Source organism: Molothrus aeneus, chromosome 8, assembly GCF_037042795.1.
Source record: "Molothrus aeneus isolate 106 chromosome 8, BPBGC_Maene_1.0, whole genome shotgun sequence".
NCBI lineage: Eukaryota > Metazoa > Chordata > Aves > Passeriformes > Icteridae > Molothrus > Molothrus aeneus.
In genome coordinates, this window is record NC_089653.1 from 36,172,998 (window position 1) to 36,200,435 (window position 27,438).

General features: G+C 37.5%; 1 protein-coding gene and 1 long non-coding RNA gene across 2 annotated transcripts; one reads left to right on the forward strand and one right to left on the reverse strand.

Annotated features, from left to right (window-relative positions):
• MSH4 (mutS homolog 4) lies at window positions 1–24,019 on the forward strand. Its single transcript, XM_066554526.1, has 20 exons — window positions 1–265; window positions 2,190–2,354; window positions 3,150–3,313; window positions 5,539–5,649; window positions 6,376–6,491; window positions 7,105–7,278; window positions 9,500–9,672; window positions 10,426–10,493; window positions 13,152–13,226; window positions 13,681–13,745; window positions 14,314–14,483; window positions 15,340–15,476; window positions 15,900–16,003; window positions 16,897–17,021; window positions 17,852–18,052; window positions 19,217–19,335; window positions 19,864–19,992; window positions 21,470–21,644; window positions 23,215–23,303; window positions 23,640–24,019. Exons 1-20 carry the CDS (start codon window positions 1–3, stop codon window positions 23,823–23,825), a joined length of 2,811 nt encoding a protein of 936 aa, XP_066410623.1. The 3' UTR covers window positions 23,826–24,019.
• LOC136559362 (uncharacterized) lies at window positions 23,899–26,511 on the reverse strand. The gene is made up of 2 exons (XR_010784003.1): window positions 26,277–26,511; window positions 23,899–24,476 (listed from the first exon to the last, which is right to left on the reverse strand). It is a non-coding gene; the product is annotated as an uncharacterized lncRNA (long non-coding RNA).
• Window positions 26,512–27,438: the final 927 nt, after the last annotated feature.

The following is a 27,438-nucleotide window of genomic DNA, read 5'->3' on the forward strand; positions in this document are numbered from 1 at the left end:
ATGGCGGGCGCGGGCGGGCGGGCCGCCGCCTCAGCCACCTCGGAGTCTTACACGGGCCGCGGCTCTTCCACGCCGGGTGTGGGCGAGCGGACGGAGCACACACCCCGCTACACCCTGGGGCTTCTGCAGACGCCGCACAGCTCGGAGAGCAGCGGAGGCGCCTCCGGCGGCGGGACGCGGCCGGGCGGCTCCAGCGGGGAAGGCCTCGCAGCCCGCCGGGCTGCCTGGAACAGCGCCGAGAAGCCGTCGGTGTCCGAAAGGGGAGGTACGCTCTCTGCCTGGGCCTTCACCTGTTTATTTCTGCTGTCTTTGCTCGGGCCGGGTTCGAAAGAGCTGTTAAAAGCGGTCCTTACTGAGATGGGGCAGCTGCAGCTAAGCTTCATAGCGGCCTTTGTCATTTAGCTGGACAGAACAATGGAAATAGTTCCTTGAAGTAGCTGAGCTCTCTGGTGGGAACAATAAACGTGTTTGAATTGCTGCACAGCGTTTGCTTTACAGGAGAGAACCGAAACATGGATTTGTGTTTGATTTGTTGGTTGTTTCAGGAGTTTTGTTGCTTTTTGGTTTTGTTTTTATTTTTACGCCTGGCTTTGAAATAGTTTTAAGAGCCTGTCGGTCTCGGTGTGCGGTAAGAATGTTGTGTTCCTACAATGCAGTACTGCTACTTGCCATTCTTTATAAAAATCTACTGTCAAAGTCTGTATCTTGGCAGGCAGCAAAAAGAAGTTAAAATTGTGGTATTTTCAGACGAAAAGAAACTATGAAAAGAGTTGGAAATTATTTTAACACTTGCTGAGATGAATTCTGATGTACGTGTATCTCCATTGTGTATAAATTGGAAATTAGGTAAAATGCGTTTGGGTATTATATATGACTACTGAGGAGTCCTAAAAAAAAAAAACCAAACACAATGCTAATTCAAGCAGGACGATCTAAATGTTGGGTTTGAGAAATAGCTGTATATCACTTGGTTCATTTAGTCTTTTAAATTACTGTTTTTCCCTGTTCTGCCAGATTCGGTGCCTTCTACAGGAAGTCTCTTCTGCCAAAATTCTGACTGAACTTAGGCCAAAATCTGAGTGACTGCTATTAAAAAAAAAATGCTGATATGTCCACTCTTAAAGAAGTCCCCAACCAAAGATCTGAGCTAATATTTTTTTCACTTGTCACAGTTTTAAGATTAAAAAAAACTCCCAACCAAACAAACACAAAGTAAAGCCCACCTCACCTGAGTAAACTCCAGAATCCCAGTACAGTAGATATTTTTCTACCAGCCAGCCTCGATAAAGACTCATGCAGTTAATTGATCATCGAAAACCATTACTTATGTATTTTGTCTCGTGTGTCAGGTTTTAATGTAGTATAAGAAACAGAAACATTTGTGTTTGCATGTTTTATAATACTTGGAGTTTTTTAAGTGGATCTGCTGTTTATATTTTCATTCATTTTTTAAATCTTAGAAAGCAGTTATCTAAACTAGATTAAGGATGTCTTCAGTCATCTCGAGAGAATTTAAAACAAGTAAATTACTTAAATAATTTATTGAAAATTTAAAGTGTTCTGAGACAAAGATATTTTGCAGGACTTTAAAAACATAGGTAGATCTTAAATACATGTGTGAAAGAAACTGCTGTTAACAAATACATCCCAGATTACCATATAATTTCTGAGAGTTGATCCCCATAAATTCATAGGGTTATCATTCCCAAGTGGTTCTTTTTTTTCTTTTATTGTCCTGTTTTTCAAAAACTTTTAAAAAAGGTTTTAAAATGGATTTCATAAACACGTGTGCAGTTTTAGATAATGATTTTTCAAATGATGGGCAAATGTGAGATAAAGTTGATTTAAAGCATTCTTTCATAAATTTAGAATTCATTAGCATATGAAATGATACTTAGTAAAGTGACTTCTGTTGTATTATTTCTGTTCAACAATGTAAATAATTTTTTTATTAGCACTGCAGATAATCTCATTGTAAAAGAATCATTTTAATGCAAGCTTGTTTTCAAAGCAGTCTGATTTATTTCATTTTATACTCTGGAGAGCTTTCATAGAATGACATTTTGTTTGGATATCTCTATTTCTGATAATAAAAATTGAAGTTTTGTAAGCTGTTTTTTTGTATGTTGCTTTCTGAATAAAAATTTGTTGTGGCTGTTTTCATAATTAACTTATTTCTCTCCCCTCAGAATCATATTTTGGGGACAAGAGTTCTTGTGTAGAAAATGCTAACACATTGAATCTCACGAGTTCTTCTTCTGTGCGAGGCCTGAATAGCACATGTATAGGAAAAACACCTCTATCTTCTGGTAGATCTGGTTGCAGAAGCCATACCCCACTTATGGGATATTCGGGTAAGATTAACAGCTCTTAGAGGAAACAGTCCAACTTATATTTCTGATGTTATTTTATTAAACAGTTTAATTTTTAATATTATTATTTTAAGATACTCAAAAAAACTCAAAACACAATGTGTTTTGTACCACAGAGGATACTGCCAAGGAACTATACACGAACAAGAATACACTATTTTGTGTACTAAGAAGATGTTTTGGTATTGCATCCTCTTACTACTTAGTTTGCATTCATGTATGAATTATCAATGTAGTTAGAATTCAGACTTCTTTGAAATTGTCCAAAATCAAATTTGTGGACATGTAGTGTGGTCACTAAAGAGCTCAAATTCATGCTCAGAATCTCTAATCAGGGTTCATTTTTAGCCTTGTAATGCATTAGACATCATATATAACATATTATCAAGTTTCTTGATGCAAGTTTTATGTATTTTATGTTGACGTGTTCAGAGGTGTAGAACACTAGTTCTCCTGAACCCTTAGTAGCTGATGGTACATCTTGCAGTGCTTCATATGAGCAAAATGGTGTTACAGGGTAATGATGCCTTGTGCTATGTTATATGTATCATACGTGCTCTTATAATGCGAAAGTAATGGAATTTAAAGTTACTTCTTTCACAGTCTGACTAATCATTATCAGTTCAGTCTTTAATGTTCTTAAAGACTGAACTGATGATGATTCCTTCCTGCATCTGTATATTTGTTTATGCTTGCTCTGTCGTTCTGTGATGCTCGTTGATCAATCTTTCATTAATCTGTATTTAAGGTAACTGAATATATATGACTGTTTTACAGTTACATCCTCATCTGCAGTTTCTGCTCATACTGTTGCATCAGTTATTGTAGCTGTAGTAGAAGGAAGAGGCCTTGCCAGAGGTGAAGTAGGAATGGCCAGTATAGATTTAAAAAATCCTGAGATGATATTATCACAATTTGCAGACAATACAACTTATGCCAAGGTATTTTATAGTCTAATTATTGTGATTTACTTTCTTGAAAAAAGCTTATGACTAATGGAAAATTAAATTTCTAGTTTGTGGAAGAGATTTCTCAGAAGTGGAAGTAACAAGTTCTAGAAAATGTGCAGTGTTGAAAAGATTGCTCTTTTCCTTACTGTACCTCAGATATTAAAGAGGCAAGAATGTTTTTCAAAAGAAAAATAACCTTTCTGCAAAATACACTGTGGGACTGAGATGCCTTGTTTTGAAGAGCATTGGGCAATACATGGTAGTAGAACTTGCAAGGATTCTTCACCAGGCAAAACAACTCTGAGACGTGCATAAAATGTGTGTGTGTGTGATAGAGTAGTTATAGTTCTGGCATTGGTTACATAAATACTCTGTCTCAGATTGAAAGGAAATTCACTCAATTTACAGCCAGCACTGCATATTCTACATTAATTTGGTGAGTAATCTCTGGTTTATGCAATAATGGCTTTAGTGAAACATCTTATTGCATGGGTTATTTTGTAGTTATGCATGCTAGAAAATAATGTGGCTTGTAGCATCTTTACAATATTCAAAGAAACAAAAGCTCTATTGGGACAGTAAGTAGCTCTGACTCAGAATATAAACAACCATCAAATCTGTTTACTAAAACAGGTCTTGTATAATGTTGTACGATGTCTATTGTACAACATCGGTGTCCATTACAGTTGTATAATGTACAATGTTGTATAACGGGTTTCTTTATTTTTAAGCATTAGTGCTTATAAAACCTGTTCTGGTCTTAATATACATAGCTACATATTGAGCATCCTTTATAGCTGCCTCTCAGGCCATGGTCAGATTGTTCATTGTTTTCCTGCCTTACCAATATAAAAGCTGGCATTTTCTTTGTACACATATGTTCCTAATTTTCCATTAAGATTACTGAGTTCTCCGTTCTGTGCTCAGACCTGATACTGCATTCACCATCCAGTCAAAGAAAGAGAGATGCTAGTGTACAACTGCTTTTCCCCTAATGCAGGAAATGGCCTAACAGCCCAATTTCTTGCTTTAATCTCTCACACCTTTAACAATGTGTGAAAAAATCCATGGTCAGAAGTTTATGTCCACAGAGGAGACAGAGGAGTTCTGTACCTTTTATTCTTGAACAAAGGGAGAGGCCATGGGGCATTTCCTGATGGGGTCTCTCAGGTTGTTGGAGGACTGCAGCCTGCTTTTTATCCTAATCTTCCCGGCTGCAGAACCTTTGCCCGTTCTCTACTGGCTGAGGTACTTGGGAGGTACAGACTTCCTGATCTGCCTGCTAAATGTGCCCCTTAATATGCTCCCCCCTGTAAAACATATGATACATGACCATTAAAATTAGCTTTAAGTCCACCCTGGCTGGGGAAGTTAATATTCATAACCCTATTAAGTCTTTGTTATTCTCAAAGTTCAGGAGTTGAGCATGACCTTGGCTAAGCAGCAATCCGTGTCAATTAGTAACATTTTTGAAAGTAATGGTTTGTCCTGTTACTTCCCTATCTACAAGTCTGGCCCTATCTGCAGGCAGGTTCACACAATCTGTTTGTAAAGACACATTAATCGTATTCCTGTCAACAATTCTGTGTTATCTGCTGATCAGCTGTTTACTTACACTCAGAATCCATGCTTTGCCTAGTGATTGGAATCCAGCCTACTGTATTTTCTCTTTCTTGGGCATACTTCTGTTTTTGAATGTTCTGCAGATAATTTCAGGAAAGTTTTCTTGTATTCTTTAAGTTCTTCAAGATTTGCTGAACTGTGATGCTACTGGAAAAAAATTTCCTAGCGGTTAGCAGCTATGAAGGGCAGTGACAGCCTTCTGACCCCAAATGCCCTTAGATAATTTTTTTGGTGTATTTTTTGTACTTGTTTACCTTTTTACTGGGACATCATCTGTCCCTTCTTGCACATCTTAACTTGTAAGCAGTTAAAATATAGTCTGTTTTTTCATGTTTCTCCCTTGAGAATTTGTGAACAGTAGATAAGCTCTAAATTTGTTTGTTTTTAATTTAGTTTCATGTGTATTTAGATGCATATTAATTTGACACAATTAATTTGACTCACTACATGCTAGTGTAGAAGTTAGCACATAATTTGGAACTTGAACTGATTCTAAAATACAAGGGTTCTGTATTTTGTTATTGCTGGTCATTATTTAAAATATTTGAGATTATATTTTTTTTTTATTGAACTATTTTGAATTTTTTGTCCAGGTTATTACTAAACTCAAGATTTTAACACCACTAGAAATAATAATGTCAAACACTGCCTGTGATGCAGGGAATACAACAAAATTGTTTAGTCTGATAACGGAGCATTTCAAGGTAATATCTAAAATTTCATTTAATGTTTTTTGAGTTCTTGTTGATCACTTTTATATGATGGCTGATTTAAGAGTTTTACACAACTTTCAAAATCTTAAGATTTTGTTTTCTATGATTTTCAGGTCTAATTTTAGAATGGTAGTGAATAAACTGAATGCAGCTCCCCTGCTGCTACTTCTAATACTGACAGTAACAGAGATAGGTATATTGCTGATGAAAGCTGAAAGTTTTGAATTTGTGGCATTGGGTAATACCGAACCTAGGAAAGATACAGAAATTAAAAAATCAAGCATTCTCCCTCATTCTCTCAGCCTGATAAATCAATGGGGCTGATGTATCACAGAATCAGGAAAAGAGCACTGTCAGGGTAAAAGAGGATAAAATGAACTAGTATAAGTAATTTATGCATATGAAAGCCTCAGAACCTTTAAAAAACCCTATTAATTACTACCTGAATTGCTTCATTGCTGCAGAGCTGATGGCTTCTTCATCAGTGTTCTTCTACTTCCTGACCTCTCTCCCCTTTCTCTCACATAAATCACTTGTGCATCACACACCTCCAGTTACATTGACCTGCTTGTGCTAGTAAGCTAGAATGAATACTTCTATGAAGACAGATTGCAGAATCAATTGATAGATTTCTTGGAAGCATGTATCACTAGAAAAATACAGAAGTGTCTCTGATGTAACTTTTAAAACTATTTGCTTTCATCCCCATCTTCACAGAATGTGACTTTTACAACTGTTCAGAGAAAATACTTCAATGAAACAAAGGGTTTGGAGTACATAGAACAATTGTGTGCATCTGAATTTAGCACCATTTTCATGGAAGTCCAATCAAAGTATGTTTAAATAAGGAAGAGCATACTGTGTCCAGATAAGTTTTTAACAAAATCATTTTATGTACTCATTACATATATCTGTGTCACGTTGCAAAAGTTAGAAAACTCTTAAAAGATCTTTTTATTTTGCCCTCCAGTGCTTTTGATATATGTAGAAATGTAAATAGAAAGCCTGTTACATAGCCTGTTACAGCTTTCCACTTCATCTTCTTCATTCTTTTTTTAAAGATACCCTTCAAGAGCTAGTTGTGACTGCCTTTCTTTCTGGCCTCAGCAAGCATTTTCTATGTATCAACAATTTTAAGTGCTGATACTTGGTGACCAGGGTCTTCAAATCACATGTGTCTGTTGAAATATGTATATTCACAATACCAGTGATATAGTGGAGGCTGTCAAGTGTACAGAGACTCAAACATTTATGAACATTTGATCTATATGAATATATGTTCACTAGGTATGGGTTTGTGCGTATTTGAAATATGCTGCCTTTTCTCTGCTATTAATCACAGTAGTTGCCAAGCCACAGTAGTGTAAATGTTATTTCTGTAGTGCACTACATTTGTGGTATTTCTGTAGCAGTATTCAACGTTCATAAAAGATTTTTTTTTCCAAGGTATTACTGTCTTGCAGCTGCAGCAGCTTTGCTAAAATACGTTGAATTTATCCAAAACGCCGTCTATGCTCCTAAATCACTAAAGGTTCGTTTCCAGGGGAGTGAGAAAACAGCTATGATAGATTCATCATCAGCACAAAATCTTGAACTAGTGATTAATAACAGAGATTCTCGGTAAGAATAGTTTTTTCAAGTTACATTTTTATAAAGATGGATTTCTCTAAGTTTCCTTGATGTTTGTGTCAAAGAGCTGACCATTATATTTATTTCTGTATGAGAGAACTTGCATACTATTCAGAGCTTCTTAAAAAATATCTTGACAGAGAAATATGTTACAATTCGGCACAAAATTTCTAGCACGGGAAATCCTAAAGTGAATTGTAGAAAGAGATGATGCATAATCATCTTTACATTGATGTGTATGTTTTATTTAGACTTTAAAAATTTATTTATGCAAAATTTTACAGACTGGGAAATGAAAGAGGCAGTATTTCTGCAAGTTTCTTATGTTGGATTGAAACACCTACATTTTACTCATTTTACACCAGAGACATGCTTCAGCCTTGAAAGGTTGTTTTGTTTCCTTTTAGATATAATAGTGGGAAAGAGAGTAATTTCTATAATGAATGGGAATGTGCAATGTGGTACTTGGTTGCATGGTAGTTTTCCACATTGAGATCAATTCTTGGAGCACTTCCTTAATTGGCAGTTAGTTGCCGTGTAGGCAGAATAAACTTCAAGGCTTAGCTTCTCCAGACTATTACACTTAAGGTTAACAAGAGAAATACCTGGAACTTGCGTTTTGCTGCCTGTCAGGTTCTGAGATTCTCCTCTGTTTAGATGTCTTCTTAATCACCATGTTATAAAAAGGGGAGCCTGGAGATTCCTCACTCTCCAAGTACTGTTCATAAGAGCTTTCCTCTTGGGGAGATACAGTAGAACACAGAATGCCTTGCATAGGAAGGTACTTTAGGAGCAATATTTTTCTGAAAAAATACTTTTCTGTTCTTTATTTCACAGATGGTTTTGAGAGGAAGGTGGTTACAGGAGGAGCTGAGCAAACTGCTTTAAGTTTCTCTGTTATTTTTTTTTAGCATTATTGATGCAGAATTTTTGCTGATCCATTGGCAAGTTTGAATCAGCGAGACATAGCTATTTTTATTACATAGATCTTACCCCAAAGCCTGGTTAGATATCTTTGTATGAGGTATTAGCAGGTAAAAGTTAATAGCACAGGCGCACACCAGAAATACCTAAGTCAAATTTGGGTGCCAATCTTAATTCTGGAGGGACTTGTCCTCATCATTTAACTGTGCAGGGAAATAAGTCCTCAACTGCATAAATACAGGCACTGTGGATACTCTCCCAAATATAGAGTTGCCCTTAAGTGTTGTCACGGGTTGTGTCATGCAGTAAATGCACCCTTGATACAACTGGGTTTGAATTTCCCCATTTTTAAAAAATTCTCTTGACTATTGCTTTGCTTTTTTTATACCGTGGTATTTCAGGGTGTTTCTGCACACTCTGTCTACCTACCTACCTACCTACCTACCTCCCTCCCTATCTTACTACCTGCCTACCTATCTACCCTCTCCATCTTCGTGGTATGTGTTTTGTGTATTTGTATCAGGCTTCTTCCTGTTCAAGTTCTGGTTTAAATCAAATGTTGTTATGGCCCCGGTATTTCATGGGTCATCTTCCAGCCAATAGCATAGAAGATTTCAGGTTTCTAAAACTATTTGACTGTGTAGTAGGTGTAAATATTATAGATGGCTTATTCTGCGTAAATGCAATCACCTTTAAGTATGAAACCCTGGGATATGTACCATGTAAAAGCCATAAAGCTGAAACTAATATGTAGAAATTATAAGCATTTTATTTAGCTCCTATATTGACTGAAATATGTTCTTTAAAATAATAAAAAATTATTTCTCTCTTTGATTTCTAAGTGTTTTAAATTATTTTCAGATATGTATTTCAAGTAAATTATTCCAATTAATATTTGATCTCTGATTATAACTTGATTATTATCTCTTGATAATTTGCCTCCTTGTGTAGGGTTGGTTTGTTCATTTTAATTGGTCTAATTGAGAGGGAAAATGTGAACTTTACCACTGCAGTAGCAATGAAATACTACTACAAAATATGAATAAAATACCAAGTTCAAATGTATTTCTATACTTACATAATTGAGGGCTAATATTATATTAAATTACATTGAATTACCTAGCTTCCTAAACTGCTGGAGTTCATACAATACATGGCAAACAGGGAGATGCTAAGCATGCCAAAGCATGCCTCAGATTTGTAGGATAGTTTAGCCTATAAATGTCTCCTGACACTTACCATCTCTTTTTTTGGTCTATGTATTCTTCACATCTATTTTATTTCAAAGGAATGGTCACACACTTCTTGGTGTTCTAAATTACACTAAAACTCCTGGTGGAAGTCGGAGACTTAGATCCAATATCCTGGAACCTCTAGTTGATGCTGAAACAATTAACACAAGACTGGACTGTGTTCAGGAATTACTCCAGGATGAGGAGCTCTTTTTTGGTCTTCAAGGAGGTAGTAGTTTATATTGTAACAACTAATACTATATTTCTTTTTAAACATTGTTTTTCTAATATAGGAAAGTATGTAGTGTGACTCAGTATCTTTGAAAAGTATTTTTTAATGGTTTGTTAGGTGACACAGTAAGCACTTAAGTTTTTAAAGTAATCTGTATTATCATAGCAATACTTTTCTCAAGTACTTTGATTAGAAAAGTTGAATTTCTCTGAAACAGTGTATAGAAGTCTGTGAGCCAATAGCTTTGTGAAAGAGTTGGAGTTTGTCTCTTTACCTCTATGGCTGGGTATGCATTATGTTTGATGTATACAAGTATATATAATGTATAAATGAAAAAGCAGACATATTGCTTAAGTAATACTTGCATATAAATATTTCTTCCTGTTGGTTCATAAAACATATGATCCAGAGGAAGGCAAAATGCAATACTAGAATTAGTCCACCTGAAACTGGATCATATAATCTTCATCTGTGTCCCAAGAGAAGCACAATTCAATCTAAGAAACAAAAAGTATTTCTGAATTGACATAATCACTGCATGCTTAGGTATAGTAAGTCGTAAGTATAGTTATGACAAAATAATTCAGATGTTAGCTATTTTAAAGCTAGTTTTTACCCTGTAAATAATTTGTGACAGTAGAATGTAAGAAAAAGATTAGCATTAGTATAGCTAATTAATTGTGTCCTTTCAAAGAAAATACATCTTATAATTTCAGTTTAATTTCTGATGTGTATACTTTTGTTTTACAGTTATCTCAAAATTCCTGGATACAGAACAACTACTTTCAGTTTTGGTACAGATTCCAAAGCAGGATACAGTATGTTTCAAAATACACCTTGGAAAAATCAATTATCTGTCCATAACATGCAATATATAAATGTGATGTCTATAATTCATCCTGATTTATGCAAATGTACTTCCAAAAATGTTTGCTCTTTCATCACTCCCCACCTTTATTCTTCATAAGTGTACATTTTATTCAACAGTACTCAGATGAGAGAGAGGAATTTTCTTCACATCAGCATAAATGGAAAAAGTGTTTAGTGACTTACAGTCTTAGTGACTGTTATGTCTAAGAGCAAGATGATTTTTTCATTAGGCCTTGCCTCATATATCGGTCTGCATGTTAACACATGTAATACAAATATCAAAATGGAATAAATACATGTAGTTCACCAGTGAATCTTGGTTGAGACTAGATTCAGCAGTTAACTACAGTGACTTGGGGTTACTGAACGTCAGCTCTGTTTCCACTAAGCATATTGAAACCATGGTGTTAAAAGTTACGTTTGCCTAGTTGTACTTGAGTTGGATATGTCTGCCACTGCTTTTGAGCTTATATTTATGCTTGTGTGCCAGCATCTTAGATATTCTCAACTCTTTCACCATTCAGTGTCTTCTCACATGCTGATTTACCTCCTTAGAGAAAGGATTTGCCTAATTCTAGTTAAAGAAATCAGGTACAGACTCAAACAGGACAGTAGTAATAAATGCAGATAAATTTCTTTAATGACATAATCAAAACCCAGAATGTTTATTTTTCGCAGCTTTCCTTTAGTAATGTGTAACATGAATTCATGAGTTCTTCTTAATGAGTAAAACTGCCACACAGGATGCTTTTATGTATGCATAGGACCATGTACACCAAACATTTTTACTGCAGTGTTTTCACTGTTGACTGGTTCCAGTATAGCAGAGCATACTATGCACACAACAGACATGCTTATTCAAGTGCTAGTTCAGTTGCTTTTATCAAATGCTATATTAGGCTATTCACTGTGTTTCATTCCTACTCTCCATAAAAATTTTCATTGTAAATCTTCCACCAGTCAGCAGATGAGATGCACATCTGAAAGGCTACAGTTTCAGTTACTAAATGTGTGAGTGGTATGTTCAGCATGAACATTCTTTTATCCTAAGGAGGCTGTCACGCACACAGAATCACAGAATCACCAGGTTGGAAGAGACCTTCAAGATCATCGACTTCAACCCATGCCCTAACATCTCAACCTAACCCTGGCACCTAGTGCCACATCCAGTCTTTTTTTAAACACATCCAGGGACGGTGACTCCACCACCTCCCCAGGCACTACTTTAAAAAATAGGTTGGGAAAGGTCAATTTTTTTAAAATTACTGCTCTCTCTCCAGGTTATGTCATGCAGTTACAAAGTAGTTAGGAAAAAGCATGAGTTTCTTGAGGGACTAAGTGTCTTTTTTGAAAAAAATTAATATTCATTGCATAAATAACATCTTGCACTTCAAGAAGACTCCAAGCCTTAAACTTCAAAAACTGCTTGATCCAGTCTTGTTGAGATGTGTGTTTGAAAAGTCATGTCAATGGTAAAATAATTTACTGCCTTTGGATTGGAGTGTATCCTGTGCAGAGATTCACTTGTAACCCTAGTTCAGTTAAAATTCCTGTAAAAACTAATTAGTCAAAGATCCATTGCAGTACCACGTTTTTATGTATGACCACATCAGTTCTTTTTCAGAAGAAAAAGATTCCTTCTTCCTTTCCCAGAAGGAATCATCTTTGATTCCTTCATGGGACTTAGAACACATAATTATTTGGAGATTAGCATTCTTTCATTCATGCATTTAGCACTGTTTAATTTTGTCTTTACAAAAAAAACCTTTTATATGACTAAGTTATGAGGTGCCCTCAGCCACAAGAGTAAAGAGATATTACATATGAATGAGAAAAGATTTCACATGGGGTCATGCTCCTATGTTCATGTGTTTATCTACATTTATCTGTGTTATTTCCTTAAAATTCGTTTGCATAGTGTATGTGTACCGCATATGTTATACCCTAATGTCAGCAGCAAAATTCTTTATCGTGAGTGTTAGTGGGGCATACAAAACAAGGTCAAGGGCTTCTGTGAATGAAAGATTTTGAAGAACAAAATTGAAAGAACAGTCATTACTGTGAAATTGAAGAACAGTCATTACTGTGAAAAAAAATTTGAAGTATTTACTGGACTTTTTTTTTATCATATGATCAGATGTCTAAGATATATGTTTATTAACCAAAGACAAATCAGCCAAACTGGGTTATGTTGTGTTTAACAGCATTAATGGAAAACGTTGGGAGCTTCATTATAATACATAATGTATTTGCTTTGAAAAAGTCTACAAATTGTGTAGAGCTTGTATAGAGTTAAGTATTACATAGAAGAGTAAAAGTTTTCACAGCTTGGGCCAGCAGGGTATTCTTAGAGTCAGTCATTATCAGTTCAAACATAGGAAAATCTTAACTACTGATGGACAAACTATCACAGCAGGCACTGTAAAATTTAGGTAAACATTTTTTGTGCAGATGCAAAGTTGTCAAAGTGAGCTTATGAAGTGTTCAAGGAATTTTCATTAAATGTATAAGCCTCTTACTGTTAAGAATATGAGTTCTACTAGTTCTTAAGTACTTTTTAGAACAGTCATACAGATGCTTTCAATATTCAGAAAATTTTTCAACAGGTTAAAACTGCTGAATCAAAAATAACTAATTTAATCTACCTGAAGCATACCTTAGAACTTGTGGAACCTCTGAAAGTAAGTGACCTTTGGTTTTTTTGTTGTTGTTTTGTTTTTTTTTTTGTTGTTGTTGTTTGTCTTTTGGTTTTTGTTTTTTAATAAAGTACAGACCATTTTTCCCTTACTTTTATGAAGTGCAGTTTATTAAATTTCATAGAGTATCTCAAGTTGGAAGGGATCGATAAAGTAAAAAAATAATATAATTACAGAACACAATACTGCCAACATACTGCCAACGTTGATTCTTAACGCCAGTCGGAAATAGTATTTGTGTCTATGCTCTGAAGAGCAGGATTCCTACCATTACCTGAATAATGGATTATATACCAAACATTTAACTGAAACTCCTGCTCAGATTCCATAGACTATTTACAAAAATGCTGATTAGCCTCACTGAATCTAAAAACTTTCAGTCCTTTAAAAAGGCTGCAAAAAGAAGTAACTGTCATGTCCATGTTTTAATCTTCAACAGGCTGCTTTAAGAAGCTGTAACACACAGCTGCTAAAGGCTTATTACAATTCTCTTGAAGATACAAGGTATTTCTCATAATACTTAGCTACTGTGTTGGAAACTCTCATCTCAAAAGTGCCTGTAAGATAAAAGATGTTGCATCTTTGCCTATTTATAGTTAGGAGTATAGCTCAATTCTTTTGCTTAAAGCTGATTTTAATTATCAGAAAATCTTAATTTTCAGCTAATGAATACAGGGATAAAAGCAAGAGAGCTGGCTGTGATAGTGGAGTTGCTGCTAAACTAAACTCCCTTAGAAATAATTCTGAAAAGACAAGAGTATTGGTTTCCTAGAGTCTCCATAATAATGCAAAAATCAAGTGTTGTGTATTTGAAAAGAAATGTATATTTGAGAAATAATTTATATCTCCCAAAGATGTGAATAGTATTTTTATTTTTATTCAGACTTCGGTATAGTCACGATTCATTCTGAGGTGAAAATAGAAATGTAATGTAGTGTTTTGTTATAACAGTAGAAAATTTAAAAGTAGCTTCACTTACTTGTAATACTGCTACTTGTAATTTGGGGATGGTACTGCAAGTAAAAATCATAAAGTATTATGTATCTAATTAGTGATACAACTAATATTGCAGATTTGGAATTATACTTGAAAAGATTACAAGTGTAATTAATGATGATACAAGATACACAAAAGGATGTCTGAGTATGAGGACCCAGAAGTGCTATGCTATTAAGCCTAACATCAATGAATTCCTTGACATAGCTCGTAGAACATACACAGAAATTGTTGATGACATAGCAGGTATTTCTAAACTAAAATTTGTATTTATTTGGAGTTTAAAGTAGATTGCACTTGACATATAGAAGCCATGTAATTTTATGTGTTATAATCTTCTCATATGTAAAAAGTATTTAGTATTCGTCTGGATGGATTGTCATTGATAAGCAACCGAGATTCTCCATTTCTGGATAATACCTCAGTTTTATCTTAATAAAACTGGGTTAAGTTTTATCTTAATAAAATTGAACAATTATATGGTGATTCCTGTATTCAAAGCTCTGCTAGTCCTTGTTCTCTTAAAGTGCAAAAAAGTTGAAGTAATGGAACAGAATTACTCCATCTAAAACATTCTGCATAAAACATGTAAATCTTTGGTTTCGTTTCTTCATTTAAAGTATCTGTGTTCTATGTTCTTTGTATTTAAGCAGTCTTGATCTATCTGTGGACTACCTTTTAGCTAAGGTATTAAGAGTTGGAAAATATGAACAAAAGGAGTTTTAGCATGATGTGCATTACTGTGTTTTACTAACCTTCCTGTTTATCATTATGTCAAAATAGAAGAAAAAAGTTTTGTCTGAAACGGATTTCCTTTTTTTTAGTTTAAATTATTGATTTCTAGAAAGGACCATCTTAGTTTAGTCTATAGTCGGAAACCTTAAAGAGCATCAGAAACTTTAGCACCTGTCATATGTCATGAAGTTCCTGTTTTATTCTAATCCTATATTCATACATAGTGAAAAATACAGATGGTACTGGTTTTGTATTTCTGAAACCTTCCATTAGCAGTTTCCATCTTTGTACCACCACAACGAGGAGAGGGAGAGGCATGTACCTGAATGTATGTAATTTGGGTTAAATCTTTATATGTGGTATGTAGGTATGATAACGCAACTGGCGGAAAAGTACAGCCTGCCCATGAAAACAAGTTTCAGCTCTGCTCGTGGATTTTTTATCCAGATGAATGCTGATTGTTCAACATTACCTAATGGCCAGCTTCCTTCAGAATTTACAAAGGTATCTGTACAAAATATATTTTAGCATAATATATTTACTTTATTTACTACACTTTGTTTGCTTTTTATAATATATCATTAAACTGCACATTATGCAGTAAATAACAATAAAAATAATTTCACTGAAGATATTTAGAAGTAAATTAAGTTTTAATTGGGATCTTTTTATAACTACCCTATATTCAGTTATATAATCAAAAAATGTGCAAGTACATGCAATTATGTTTTGTGCAAGAATAAAGCTATATATCTTGCTAATTGTTATCTTAAATGGAATTTTCATAAAAAATTATGTCGTAAAAATGAAACTGGACATTGTTTTTTCTCTTTTGTTTCCCCATATGGTTCCCAATTCTGGTTTTAGAAGCTGTTTTTCTTACTGATAATGAGGCAAGCTCTTACTGTTGGTTTCAATTCCCTGTAGATCACGAAAATGAAAAACACATACAGCTTCACTTCAGCAGATTTAATAAAAATGAATGAAAGATGTCAGGAGTCCCTGAGAGAAATATATCACATGACCTACTTGTAAGACCTCTTAAAACTATTATATATATAGACTTATTTATATAAATATACTTATTTAATAAATATCCTATATTTATTAATAAATAAACATACTTTGCTAAGTATATTTGTTTTCTCCAATTATCTGTACACAGGCTTTTAAAGCTCTCTTTCTGTTAAATTATGGCTACTTACAGCCATATTCTAAAGCAACACTGTTCAACTGTACCTCCTGAGACAAAAAACCCCCCATAAATCGTGTATTGTATTAAACGTGTTTGCAAATATATTGGCATTTATTAATAGAAGTGGTCATCATGTAAATTTTTAATGGATTAATTACCTGCACAAAATGGCACAATTAATGCATTAGTTTTGGATTTGTAATGCAGAATTGGTACTTTTAGTCAGTTCCTTATATTTAGAGCAGAACTGTCTATTTCTGTATCTTGTCCTTGCTGCATGTCATGGTGCTCTCCTCTGATTCACAACTTAGTACGTGTAATGTTACCTGTCAGTTGAATGGAAATTCTTTCTAGCAACCATGTAGGGTTTTTTTAATATGAAGATCTAAGGGAATTAGAGTCACGTTTCCCATGTTAATAAAACATACTTGATTCCATAGCTGCGTTTTTAGTTCATTCTCTGTGTAAAGCTTTCATGTGAGCTGTTGGTATTTGAGATGTGTGTCTTACATCTGATCAGCAGAATGTTAGCTTGAGATGATGGTACAAGATCTTAATTTACTTCCAAGAAATTTATACATTTGTTCACATCTGGTATACATGATTGCATTTTATGAGTGACCTTTTATCCTAAGATATGCAGCATGGACATTATAAATCCTTTATTTTTGTAAGTTGTATAAAGTGACAGATGTGCCGTGCAACAGCTGAATCCGTGTCTTATTTCAGAATAGTGTGTAAACTACTGAATGAGATCTATGAACACATTCATTGCTTATACAAGCTGTCCGACATTGTGTCTATGCTGGATATGCTGCTTTCATTTGCCCATGCCTGCACTCTTTCCGATTATGGTAAGTTTCTTCCTTGATTCTGTTATGGGTTAGATAAAGACCCTTCTGATGGAGAATAACCAGACTATTTTGTTTGGTTCCATTCTTTTTCTGTCTCAGTAGTCCTTAGGTGGGTGTCTCTGCTCTGTCTTTGCCAGTTTTATGCTGATCTTCTTTCTGCTTCCATTCATCGAAATTAAATTCTGCTAGTTAGCTGCCATAAGCCTTCCCAGTCACTCTTCTCGAAATAGACAGTTTAAGGATATTCCACTCAAAAGCATGAAGTGTATGGATGCTCTCTGTTTATGCCTTTTTCTGTTCCATTAATGCTGGTAGATAAAGGAGCCATGTGTAATTAGTTCAGAAAAGAACTGTATTCTGACAGAAATCCATAGAGATAGTTCCAGCATCAAATGGATCTTTGTAGGCATGGTACATTTCCAAATAATCAGTATGGTAACATATAACAAAAATAGAAGGAATGCTACTTTCCTGTTTAGCATTCAAATACAGAGTACATATCTAGAAGTAACAGGAGTCCACGACCCTTGTACTTTATAAAAATACTTCAGCTCTTTGCATTTTTATTACTGGAGTTCAGCCCTACTCACTAGGGAACAAAACCACAGAACATTAATTTAGAAATAATTTTTCAGTCATGGGTTTCTTTTTATAGTCATAAGTCATGAAGGCTTGCATGGTAATGAGAATCTGTACCTGAAAGTGGCTGGTAATTCTTCCCAAGAGCTCTGCTCTGGAAGAATTAACTTTATTTCAAAACATACTAGCTTAGTAATGTAAAGGTTCCCACACTAACTCCTCAGTGTTTTACATCTTTTTTCTTCATTTAGTTCGTCCAGAATTTACTGATACTTTAGCAATCAAGCAAGGATGGCATCCCATTCTTGAAAAGATAGCTATGGAAAAACCTGTGTCTAACAACACGTACCTGACAGAGGGCAACAATTTTGTCATTATTACAGGACCAAATATGAGTGGAAAATCAACATACCTGAAACAGATTGCTCTCTGTCAAATTATGGCACAGATTGGTGAGTAAGAGTGTACAGTATTAATCATCTTCTGCAGCACATTTTTTTCTGGTTAAAATTATTTATAAAAGTTGAATGATTTAGCTTCCAGAATAACATTATATCTAAATAAAATATTAACAGGTAATTTGTAGAATATTTTCCTCTACCAGCTCTTGCATTGCTTACAGAGGCAACTATAAGGTTTTTCATCTGCCGCTGGAAACATATGGGGCCCCATCTGTGTGTCTTGAAGCCTCCCCAGTCTGTCTTCTGAGAAGCACAATTGCATGCCCTAATTCTTTGGAGCACCCTAATCCAATCTAGCACCTTCTGCTAGATTGATAGTGAATGTCCTTCAAGTATGCTGATCAGACACGTGTTAGTCATCCAAAAGAAACACATGACTTTGAGCATACTTAAATTCCAAAGAGAAACATGTTTCCAGACAAGTACAATTAGTAGATAAATAACTACTTCAAATAAAAGTAGTAACAAATATTGCAAGGTTCTGTTACTAAAGTTATAAAAGGAAACCAACTATTCGTAATGTCTAACTGAGATTCGTTCCCTTATTCAGGAATTCCTCCTGACTTTTTTCTTAAAAGTAAGTCTGGTAGCACATGTTCAAAACCTAACTCTATAGAATGAAGCTACTTAGTAGTGGAGAATAAAATTTATCCATCACACATTTGTGGGTTCAGTCCCCAATAACTGCAAGTTCTTGAGGAATTGCTCTCAAAACTGTGAGTTTAATATGAATAAAGCAGACTGTGAAGTTTTTGGCAGAAGGTTCCTGTTTTTTCCTGTTCAGTAAAACTGCTGTGCTTTGAAGTCTGATAAAGGCAACATCAACTTGATTTTGGGAAACTAACATTTCTTAGGATTAGTAAATCAGTGGCCACAGAAATGTAAAACAATCCTAGAGTTCTGCATCCCTTTAGACTGACAAACAGCTTCAGGCATATGATTTCTTACAAGTTTCACTGATAAGCTTCCTAATTAACCTATCTATGTAATAACTTTTTTCTTATGAATTAATGGTAGAACATAATTTAAAAAACTTTATCAAGTAAGATGCTTTCTCTGCTGTGCACAAAAACCAAGTGTAATTTTTTTTCCCAGTGACGTATTCAGGCAAATGTTTTAGTGATGAGAGAAACTTGAATCTTACTTACTTTGTAGGTTCTTATGTCCCAGCAGAGTATGGTTCTTTTCGAATCGCAGAGCAGATTTTTACCAGAATAGGTATGGATGATGATATTGAAACAAATGCATCAACATTCATGAAGGAAATGAATGAGGTATGAAATACAACTATCCAGGTCCAAGGCCCATTTTTACTGTTAAGCTAATAGAAATTGTACTGGTCTATTTCCACTGAAAGAGTCTACTTTGAAAAACAGTAAAAAATTCAGCCTTCCTCTCTTTTATGATAAACCATAGAAAACTAGGCATCTCTTAAATAGAAAGATATTCCAGTGTGAATAAAAGTCGGTGCTTTGTTGGATAGTACTTTCAATATTTTTGGGTCAGCTTAGATGTTAAATTATTGTTTGTTGGGGCCTAAGCTCTCTCAGTTTCCTCTCACAAACTGATATCATTTTGAGGGTAAGTGATATGTTCAGCAAAAAAGAGAAAGAATGCTGTAGTGTGACTCTGCTTGATTAGAATTGATAGCTGTTTGAAAGCTTTGAGAAGGTAAAATTGCTGTATCTCAAGAGATTTTTTTTTTTTTAATTTCTGCATTATGTTCCATCTGAATAACATAAAAAATTCCTTTTTAAAGATTCACATTTATAGGAATGATAACACTTTGAATATTTTTCTAGGTAACATACATTATACAAAATGCTAATGATAAGTCACTCATCATTATTGATGAACTTGGCAGAGGTACCAGTGCTGAAGAAGGTATTGGAATTTGTTATGCTGCTTGTGAATATCTGTTGAACTTAAAGGTAATTCTGTTTTAAAGGAATTTAAGCCTTGGAATTGTTTTGTCATCCTGAAAGTAAATACAGTATTTTCTCATAATTTAACAACAGTTTTGCAAAGATTTCTTGGCTAGATATGGTGTTTTGCATAACCATTGAATAGTAAGATTTGCAATAATAGAGGAAACATGCTGACATAAGCTGCAGTTCTGCTCACTGGTTGTTGTGATTTAACCCCAGTCAGTTGCTAAACACCACGCAGCTGCTCGCTTGCTCCCAAGCAAGAGCCCAAGCCCAAGGACTTGTGGGCTGAGATAAAGATGGTTTAGTAAGTAAGGAAAGTCATATGCAGAAGCAAAATAAGAATTAATTCACTGCTTCCTATTGGCAGGCAGATGTTCAGTCATTTCCTGCCTAGGAATGCCGTTTCCTCACAGTGACTGTTACCAGAACGGCAAATGTTCCTCCTTCCTCACAGTTCTTCTTGTGGTGGTGTAGTATGGTGTGAGATATCCCTGGGGTGAGTTTGGGTCAGCCATCCTGGCTGTGTCCCCCTACAGCTCCATGAACACCCCATAGCCTGCTTGCTGGTGGGACAGGGTGGGGAGCAGAACAGCCCTTGGTGCTGTGCAAACGCTGCTCTGCAGTAGCTAAAACATGGGTGAGTTATTAGTACTGTCTTGGTCACAAATCCAAAGCAGCCCAACACAAACTACTATGAAGAAAACTAGCTCTAGTCCATTTAAAACCAGAACACCGGTCACCATATCTTTTCAGCTTGCTTGCAACCTTGTAACTTTGTCTAGAAAGAGAATAACCCATTCTGTTTAGTTTTTCTTATTTAGTTTAGTTTTAGTTTTGCTTTATGCCTTAATGTTAAAAGCGAACCTCTTTACCTGGTGGCTACCTTTCAAAGTACAGTGGTGGTTCCACACAACTTATGAATTGGTCACAGAGGTTAGAAACTTGTTTCGAAAAGTGGCAGGTAATTTTAGATGGTTTGCAAGTTTCACCTCTGTTGCTAGTTATGTGATCAATCTCAGGGGGCTGTTATGAATCTTTTCAGTGTGCAGGTGTTTGTTTCTCTTCAGAGTTTATTCAGAGTACTTTTGAGGGGGTTTTGGTTTGAAAAGCTCAGATACTTTCTGTCACTTGTCACTTTTGATACAGAATTCATTGAGAGAATTAAGCAACCATTTGACAGTCATTCCAGTCCACACCAGTCAGATTTTGTAAGCATAGTGGATTCTTCTTTGTTTCTGATATTGTTTTCCTTCTTTTGAGAAATGAACAGAAGAATTCTCAGTTGGAAAAGATGTACTTGCCAGTGCTAGAACGCATCCCTTAAGGATTTTTGTTTGCTTTAGTAGTGTAAAGACAGCTTTTCAGTGTTTTGGAGGAAAACCTGGACATCTGTGAGATTATTTAATTTTTCTTATTTATTTTAATTTATTTCTGGATCATTGCCAAAATAAATTTTCTTTCTTGTTTCCTTATTTAGGCATTTACACTGTTTGCTACGCATTTCCTGGAACTATGTCATATAGACGCTTTATATCCCAATGTGGAAAACTACCATTTTGAAGTGCAGCATGTGAGAAGCAGTGCTGGAAATAAGGAGAAAATTGCTTACACTTACACACTTTCTAAAGGATACACAGAGGAAAAGAACTACGGTAAGGGATTCCACTGTGACTTACAGTTAGCAAAAGTTACACAAGATACTATTTCAGTTATTAGGCATCGAACAGTGTTTTTTCTGATGACAGGTTTCTCTTGAGTTTGTGTCTCTCTCAAAAGAGAGATAGAGAGATAAGCAGGTCTATAATTTGTTCCAAATAATTACGTGTTTTAGGTAACCACATAGTGAGATAGCTGTTTTGGGTAGTATGAAGAACTTACACGATATTTTGTAGTGAAAAAAATCTTACTGATGTCTTACTGATGTTGGTATCTCCTTGATTCATGTCTGTTTGAATGAGTTGAGTCATTCTGAGCATATGCTACTTGAGTTCATTTTATCTGCACTTATGGAAGTGAAATGAATGTATGTATGGCAGACACATCTTTAAGTTCTGTAGTGATATGACTGGTTAACAGCAGGTTGACCCTTTTTGATTAGCAAAAAGGAATCAAGTTTCTTTAAAAAAGGAGAGGAACTTTACAGGATATTAGGCTAAGACAATTTTGAGAGGGTCTACAAAAGCATCAGTGTTCTCTGAAAAGTGGATTTACTTATCTTTTAACTTCAGAATAAATTAAAGTATAGATTGTACAGATTGATTAATTATGGGTCAAGAGTGAATGACAAAGATTTAAAGAAATCTGTATGTTTCCAAATACTAGATTCGGATGTTGATTGCTTGATTTAGGTAACATTTAAGCAAGAGGAAATTAGCTACACGTTGCAAACTACCAATTGCAAGCTATTGCTAACTGAAGACTAGAAATTATTCCAGCTAAGCTTCAAGTAACAGGACTCAAACTGACCTTGATCGGAATTTCAGAATAAGTCTGTTTAACTTCAGCAGCACAAGCTCAATTTTAGATGCTACACCAACACTAACTCCACTGAATTGTATGTTTAGAGAGTAATTTCTGAGAACAGGAGACCTTTAGAAACTCAGTGTTCATGTCTTGGCTTTACCTTACTTTGAGTAAAGTCACATTCTAAGAAAGGATGCAAGGGCTCTTCATGACCCTTTTTCATTTTTAAACCTGTAGTATTAAACCACCCAATGAACCACAGATTGTCCAGGGGTACGGATAAAGGAAGAAGTTAAAAAATCATGTTAGGGCAGGAAAAAAAATCTACATCTCTTTCTTACTGTCAGTATCTGGAAGTGTGCCTGTTGGCAACAAAGAAGTTGAAAAATGACATCCCTGTTCACTGGATGTCTGGATATAATTGAGAGTGCAGTTAGCAAAACCTCTGTATTTTCTGCCAAATTAAAAAACCTGAACCAAGAAAGCTGTTAACACCATGGTGCCTTTTTTTTCCTTTTAACCCCCTAATATGTCTCATTCTACCCATTTACGGTATTACTGGCAGTAGCTTGATGTTGAGGTGTGTTTCAGAGATAGCATTAAAACAAAGTAGACGTTTAATGAAATTATTTTAATAAAAATTAAAATTAAATCTTTACCCCTTAGTAAAACAGGCTAAGTTAATTCTGGAAGGCGTAAAATGGAAGGTAGGGATAAAAATTATATTAAAAAATCCTGATTTGTGTTTCATATGTTTAGGACTAAAAGCTGCAGAAGTGTCCTCCCTACCATCATCCATAATTTTGGATGCAAAGGAAATCACAAGTCACATTGCAAAACAAATTTTGGTATGTAGTAGAAAATTATAATGCTGTATTTCACAGTTTTTATACTACTCAAATGTATTTTCAGTTTCTGAAAGGTTACAGGATAAGTGCTGCCTATGTTTTAATGAAAATAGATTTCATTAAACTTTGTATTTCTGGACCCAGTTCTTAAAGATTATACTGAAGGTCACTGTTAGCTGACAACTCCTTTGGGTAAAGGAGTATTGGTGTAACGTCTGTATGCAAACCAAGAATTGGGAGATCAAAAACAGGCTAGAAAATAGCTAATACTAGTGTTTGGGTTTTTTTAATAGAACATAATTTCGTGTTTTAATGTATGTATATTTTTAAGAACAGCACAGACAGAAGAGCACTCCTGAGATGATGAAACAGAGAGCTGCATACCAGTTAGCAATGAGATTGGTTCAGACTGCCAGAAATTCTCGACTGGACCCTGACAGTTTGCGTGTATATTTGAAAGCCCTGAAGAAAAAGTATGAAGCCAGTTGTCCCACACCCAGAGAAAATGATGAGCAACAGTAACATGTAACATAGGCTGTTCTAATTTTTATGACTGCAAGATGATACTGGTTTTTCCCACAGTATTAGTACAGTCTTTTCACATGGTGTTATATTTTTAATTATTAGTCTAAATTACATTCAAGTAATGGAGGACCATATCCTTTATGGGTTTCCCCCACCCTGACATACCTAGAATAAAAGCATTCGCCCTCTGAGGAACACAATTCTTTTTGACAAATAATACAAATCATTTTAGAGCAGCACTGAGAGGGAAGGACTGGGGCAACTCTAAGGAACTCAGAATTTCAGGCATGATACAAAAGAAAGCTCAGATTGCAAAAAGGGAAACGTGTGCCCAGATTGCTTCAGAGCAGTTTTGCTGTCTGTTCTTTTTCAGTTGTGTCTTCTGAAAATGAGACCATTTTATTCACTTTTCTGTGCTAAACACTTCTCACAATGCCAGGAAACATGATACTAAAACTTGAAGGAATTTGGATGTGTAAAAACAAGCTGTTCTCTCTTCTCCAGAGCAAGGTGTTTGGTGTTAGTTGGCAGTAAAGGATCCAGTTTTTCTCATACTCCTCTTGCTCAGTCTCCAAGTCACTGCAGGATTTCCAAAGACCCTGCAATGGAGAAGCCTCTCATCATGTTCCTTCTGATCACACAGAGATACTGGGAGGGGAAGAGAATGGATAAAGGTGAAATTTCCCTATGAAAAGGCTCAGAGATCAGGGTGTTCACTGGTGGCATGGGCTGGGTGTTTTGTTTGGTTGGGATTTTTTTGTTTTTTTGGGTTTTTTGGTCAATTTCATGCTACACCCCGTTCTTTCTTCCTGTATCCTTTCCACTCTTACTTCCTGTTTCTGCCTCTCGCCTGTGACAGCGAGGCTGGGGAGGAACTTCAGCCCTTCTGGGGGTTGCCCCCTCTTTCTTGTTGCAGCAGAGTCCCTTTCTGGGGGGATGTACACGTGGAAAGGGCTTGAAAGAAGTGCTGCACTGCTGTCCAGGGCACTTTTGACTCGTTCTGTGCCTTCTTTGGGGGTAAGGAAAAGGGGGTGAAGACTCGGAGCTCTGGTGTCATTTAGGGCACCCCAATGTCCCTAGGAGAGGGAGCCACACTGCAGTGGAAGAGCAGGTGAGTGGGGAACAAGGCGGGGGGGGGGGGGGGGTCAAGGAGGAGTGGGTGTAGAATGCTAAAACCTGTCAAGTTTTTCATTTTTATAGGTATTGGCAAATAATAGGAATTTATCTCTAAATTCATTTGGAAAGAAACCCTCTCTCTATCCACTCATTTGTATACAGGAAACTCTGACTAGAGATGGGTAGTAGTTTTGAAAATGAAGACATAACGTTTTTATCTAGGAATGAACCGATCAAGTGCCCTGAAACCGAAAGAACAGCTGCAGGGGCTGAAGAGAATGGAGAGGGCTCTCTGGCACCTTTTGTCTCCGTTCTCTGTCTGCCCCTAAAGGCCTGAGCTCGGCGGTACTGCTGCCGCCTTGTGGACAGAGAGCGGTACTGCCCCCCCCGACCCAGCGCGTTTTCCTTTCAGTTGTAAAACCGCAAACATCGCAATATTCCTCTGACACCAGCGGTTCTAGGAAGTAGAGCTGTAAGTGGCCTTGGCCTCCCTTAGGCCGTCATGTCAACATACTCTGAAACATTAGGGTGGAAGTTATTCTACCTCTTGAACAGAGGTATCTTTTCCCTACAGGTGCTTGTGCCATAGTTTGGATTCTGTTTCCTAACATTTCTAGTGTGACAGAGTTTACCATAGGGACAATCTGCTCGGAGATAACACTTTGGGGGGCATGGCAGTCCTGGGTGTGTATTCTGAACTCCTTACAAATGTTAGGTTTGAAGTATTTCTTAGGAAAACAGCACTACCTGATAACGCTGATAAGAGTCGATAAATCCTTCCTGGATGCTTAAGCTCTGTTTTTGTCACTGTTATCTTATCACTTGGTAGGGCTAGTCCGCAGATAAAAGAAACAGAATAATTGCTTTACACCATTCTCTGAGTTAGTTACATAGAAGTATTTTAGTTTCTATTTAAACATTTTGCTAAAGCCTACGATATATTTATCACACTACTACTCATATGAAATACACAGTGCCTACATAAACTGGCATATTACACTACAGAAAGCAGTTAAAATAAGTAGAAATTGTACCGTATCAAAATACTTGTGATGCAAAAAGCTAATCTATGAATGGGAAAGCCAATATTGTTTTATCGTCTACAACACCCGACCACTGTGGGGGAGAAGGAGGGTGAGCAGCGGGCCCGCAGCGGGCGGAGGGCAGGCAGGGGGACGCGGGCACGTAACTTTGGCCAGGGTGCTGATCTCCGCCAGTCGGGGCAGGCCAAGTTCCCGCAGAAGCGGAAGCACTGCGGCAGAAGAGGCGCCCAGAGCCCGTAGAGGGCTCTGCACGCTCTCCCCACTCCCCGCTGCCGAGCCCCCTCCTCACCATGTCACCGCCGCTCCCTAGTCCGTGTTGCTGTCGCAGAGACCGCCTTTGCGACCCGGAACCACTCCCGGGCTACACTCCTCTCCGGCCCCTGCCCCGAGTGCCGATGGGGCGCTCGGGTAGGGGCTCTGCGGGGGTCTTTTCGCCAGGACATGGGCACGAGAGAGGGCTGGATGAGGGGACGTGGGGGGTCACGCGAGTGGGACCCACGGCGCCCGCGGGCCCTTCGGGCAGCCCAGGCTCCGCCTCACGCTCCCACGGGCCGCAGCCTGACGGCTCCCAAGCCTGCCAATCACGGCCCGCCTTTCTCCGTCCGCCCTGTCCAATCACAGCCGCCCTTTCAATCCGGGCGCGGTGCCGCCAATCTCAGCCCGCTCAGTCGCGGCCCGGCCCCTCAGCCTGGCCCCACTCCCCCGTACGCCTGAGGCGCCGCTCCCGCCACCGCCGCTTTGGGAGCCGGCGGAGCTGTGTCCTCACTGCCGCTGCCTCGGCAGGCGCTGTTGGGGCCGGGAAGGGCGGCCGGGAGCTTCCAGTTCAGGTCCTGGTCGGGATCAGGTTCTGGTCCAGGGAAACGGGCAGACGGCGGGGAGCGGGCGGACGCGGCCCCTGCAATGGCGGCGGTAGGAGCAGCGCTTGAGGGAACTGCGGGAGGTCGCGGAGCCGAGCGCGGCGGGAATGGGCGGGCTGGGATTGGTGGGGCCGGCAGGCGCTGCCTCGGCTTGTGATTGGCTGGCTGGTCCGGCCCTGGGGCATAAATAGCGTGCGTTGAGGGGGCGTAGGCGTCAGTTCGGCGGCGGAGCTGGAGCGATGGGAGGTGTGGCTGCGCGATCGGAGGAGCGGCGCCGTGGGAGCGACGGGAGCTGCGGATGCGCGATCTGAGGAGCGGCGCTGCGCCAGGACGGGACCCCAGTGGCTGCTGACCCGGGGAGCGCTGGTGAGCATGGACGCGACACCTGCGGCAGCATCTGGGAGCCGGTTGTGTCCAGTTCTTTCTGCCGCGCCCTGCGCGGCTCGGGTAGCTGGCGGCTGGTGTGCGGCCTGGTGTGGCGCGGGGGGGGAACCCGCTGCTGTCACTGGGGGCCGGGAAGAAGCCGTTTCGCGGTTTCTGGATTTAAAGTATTGTTCAGAATACGAGGAATAAAGCTTGCTTTTTTTGCATTTT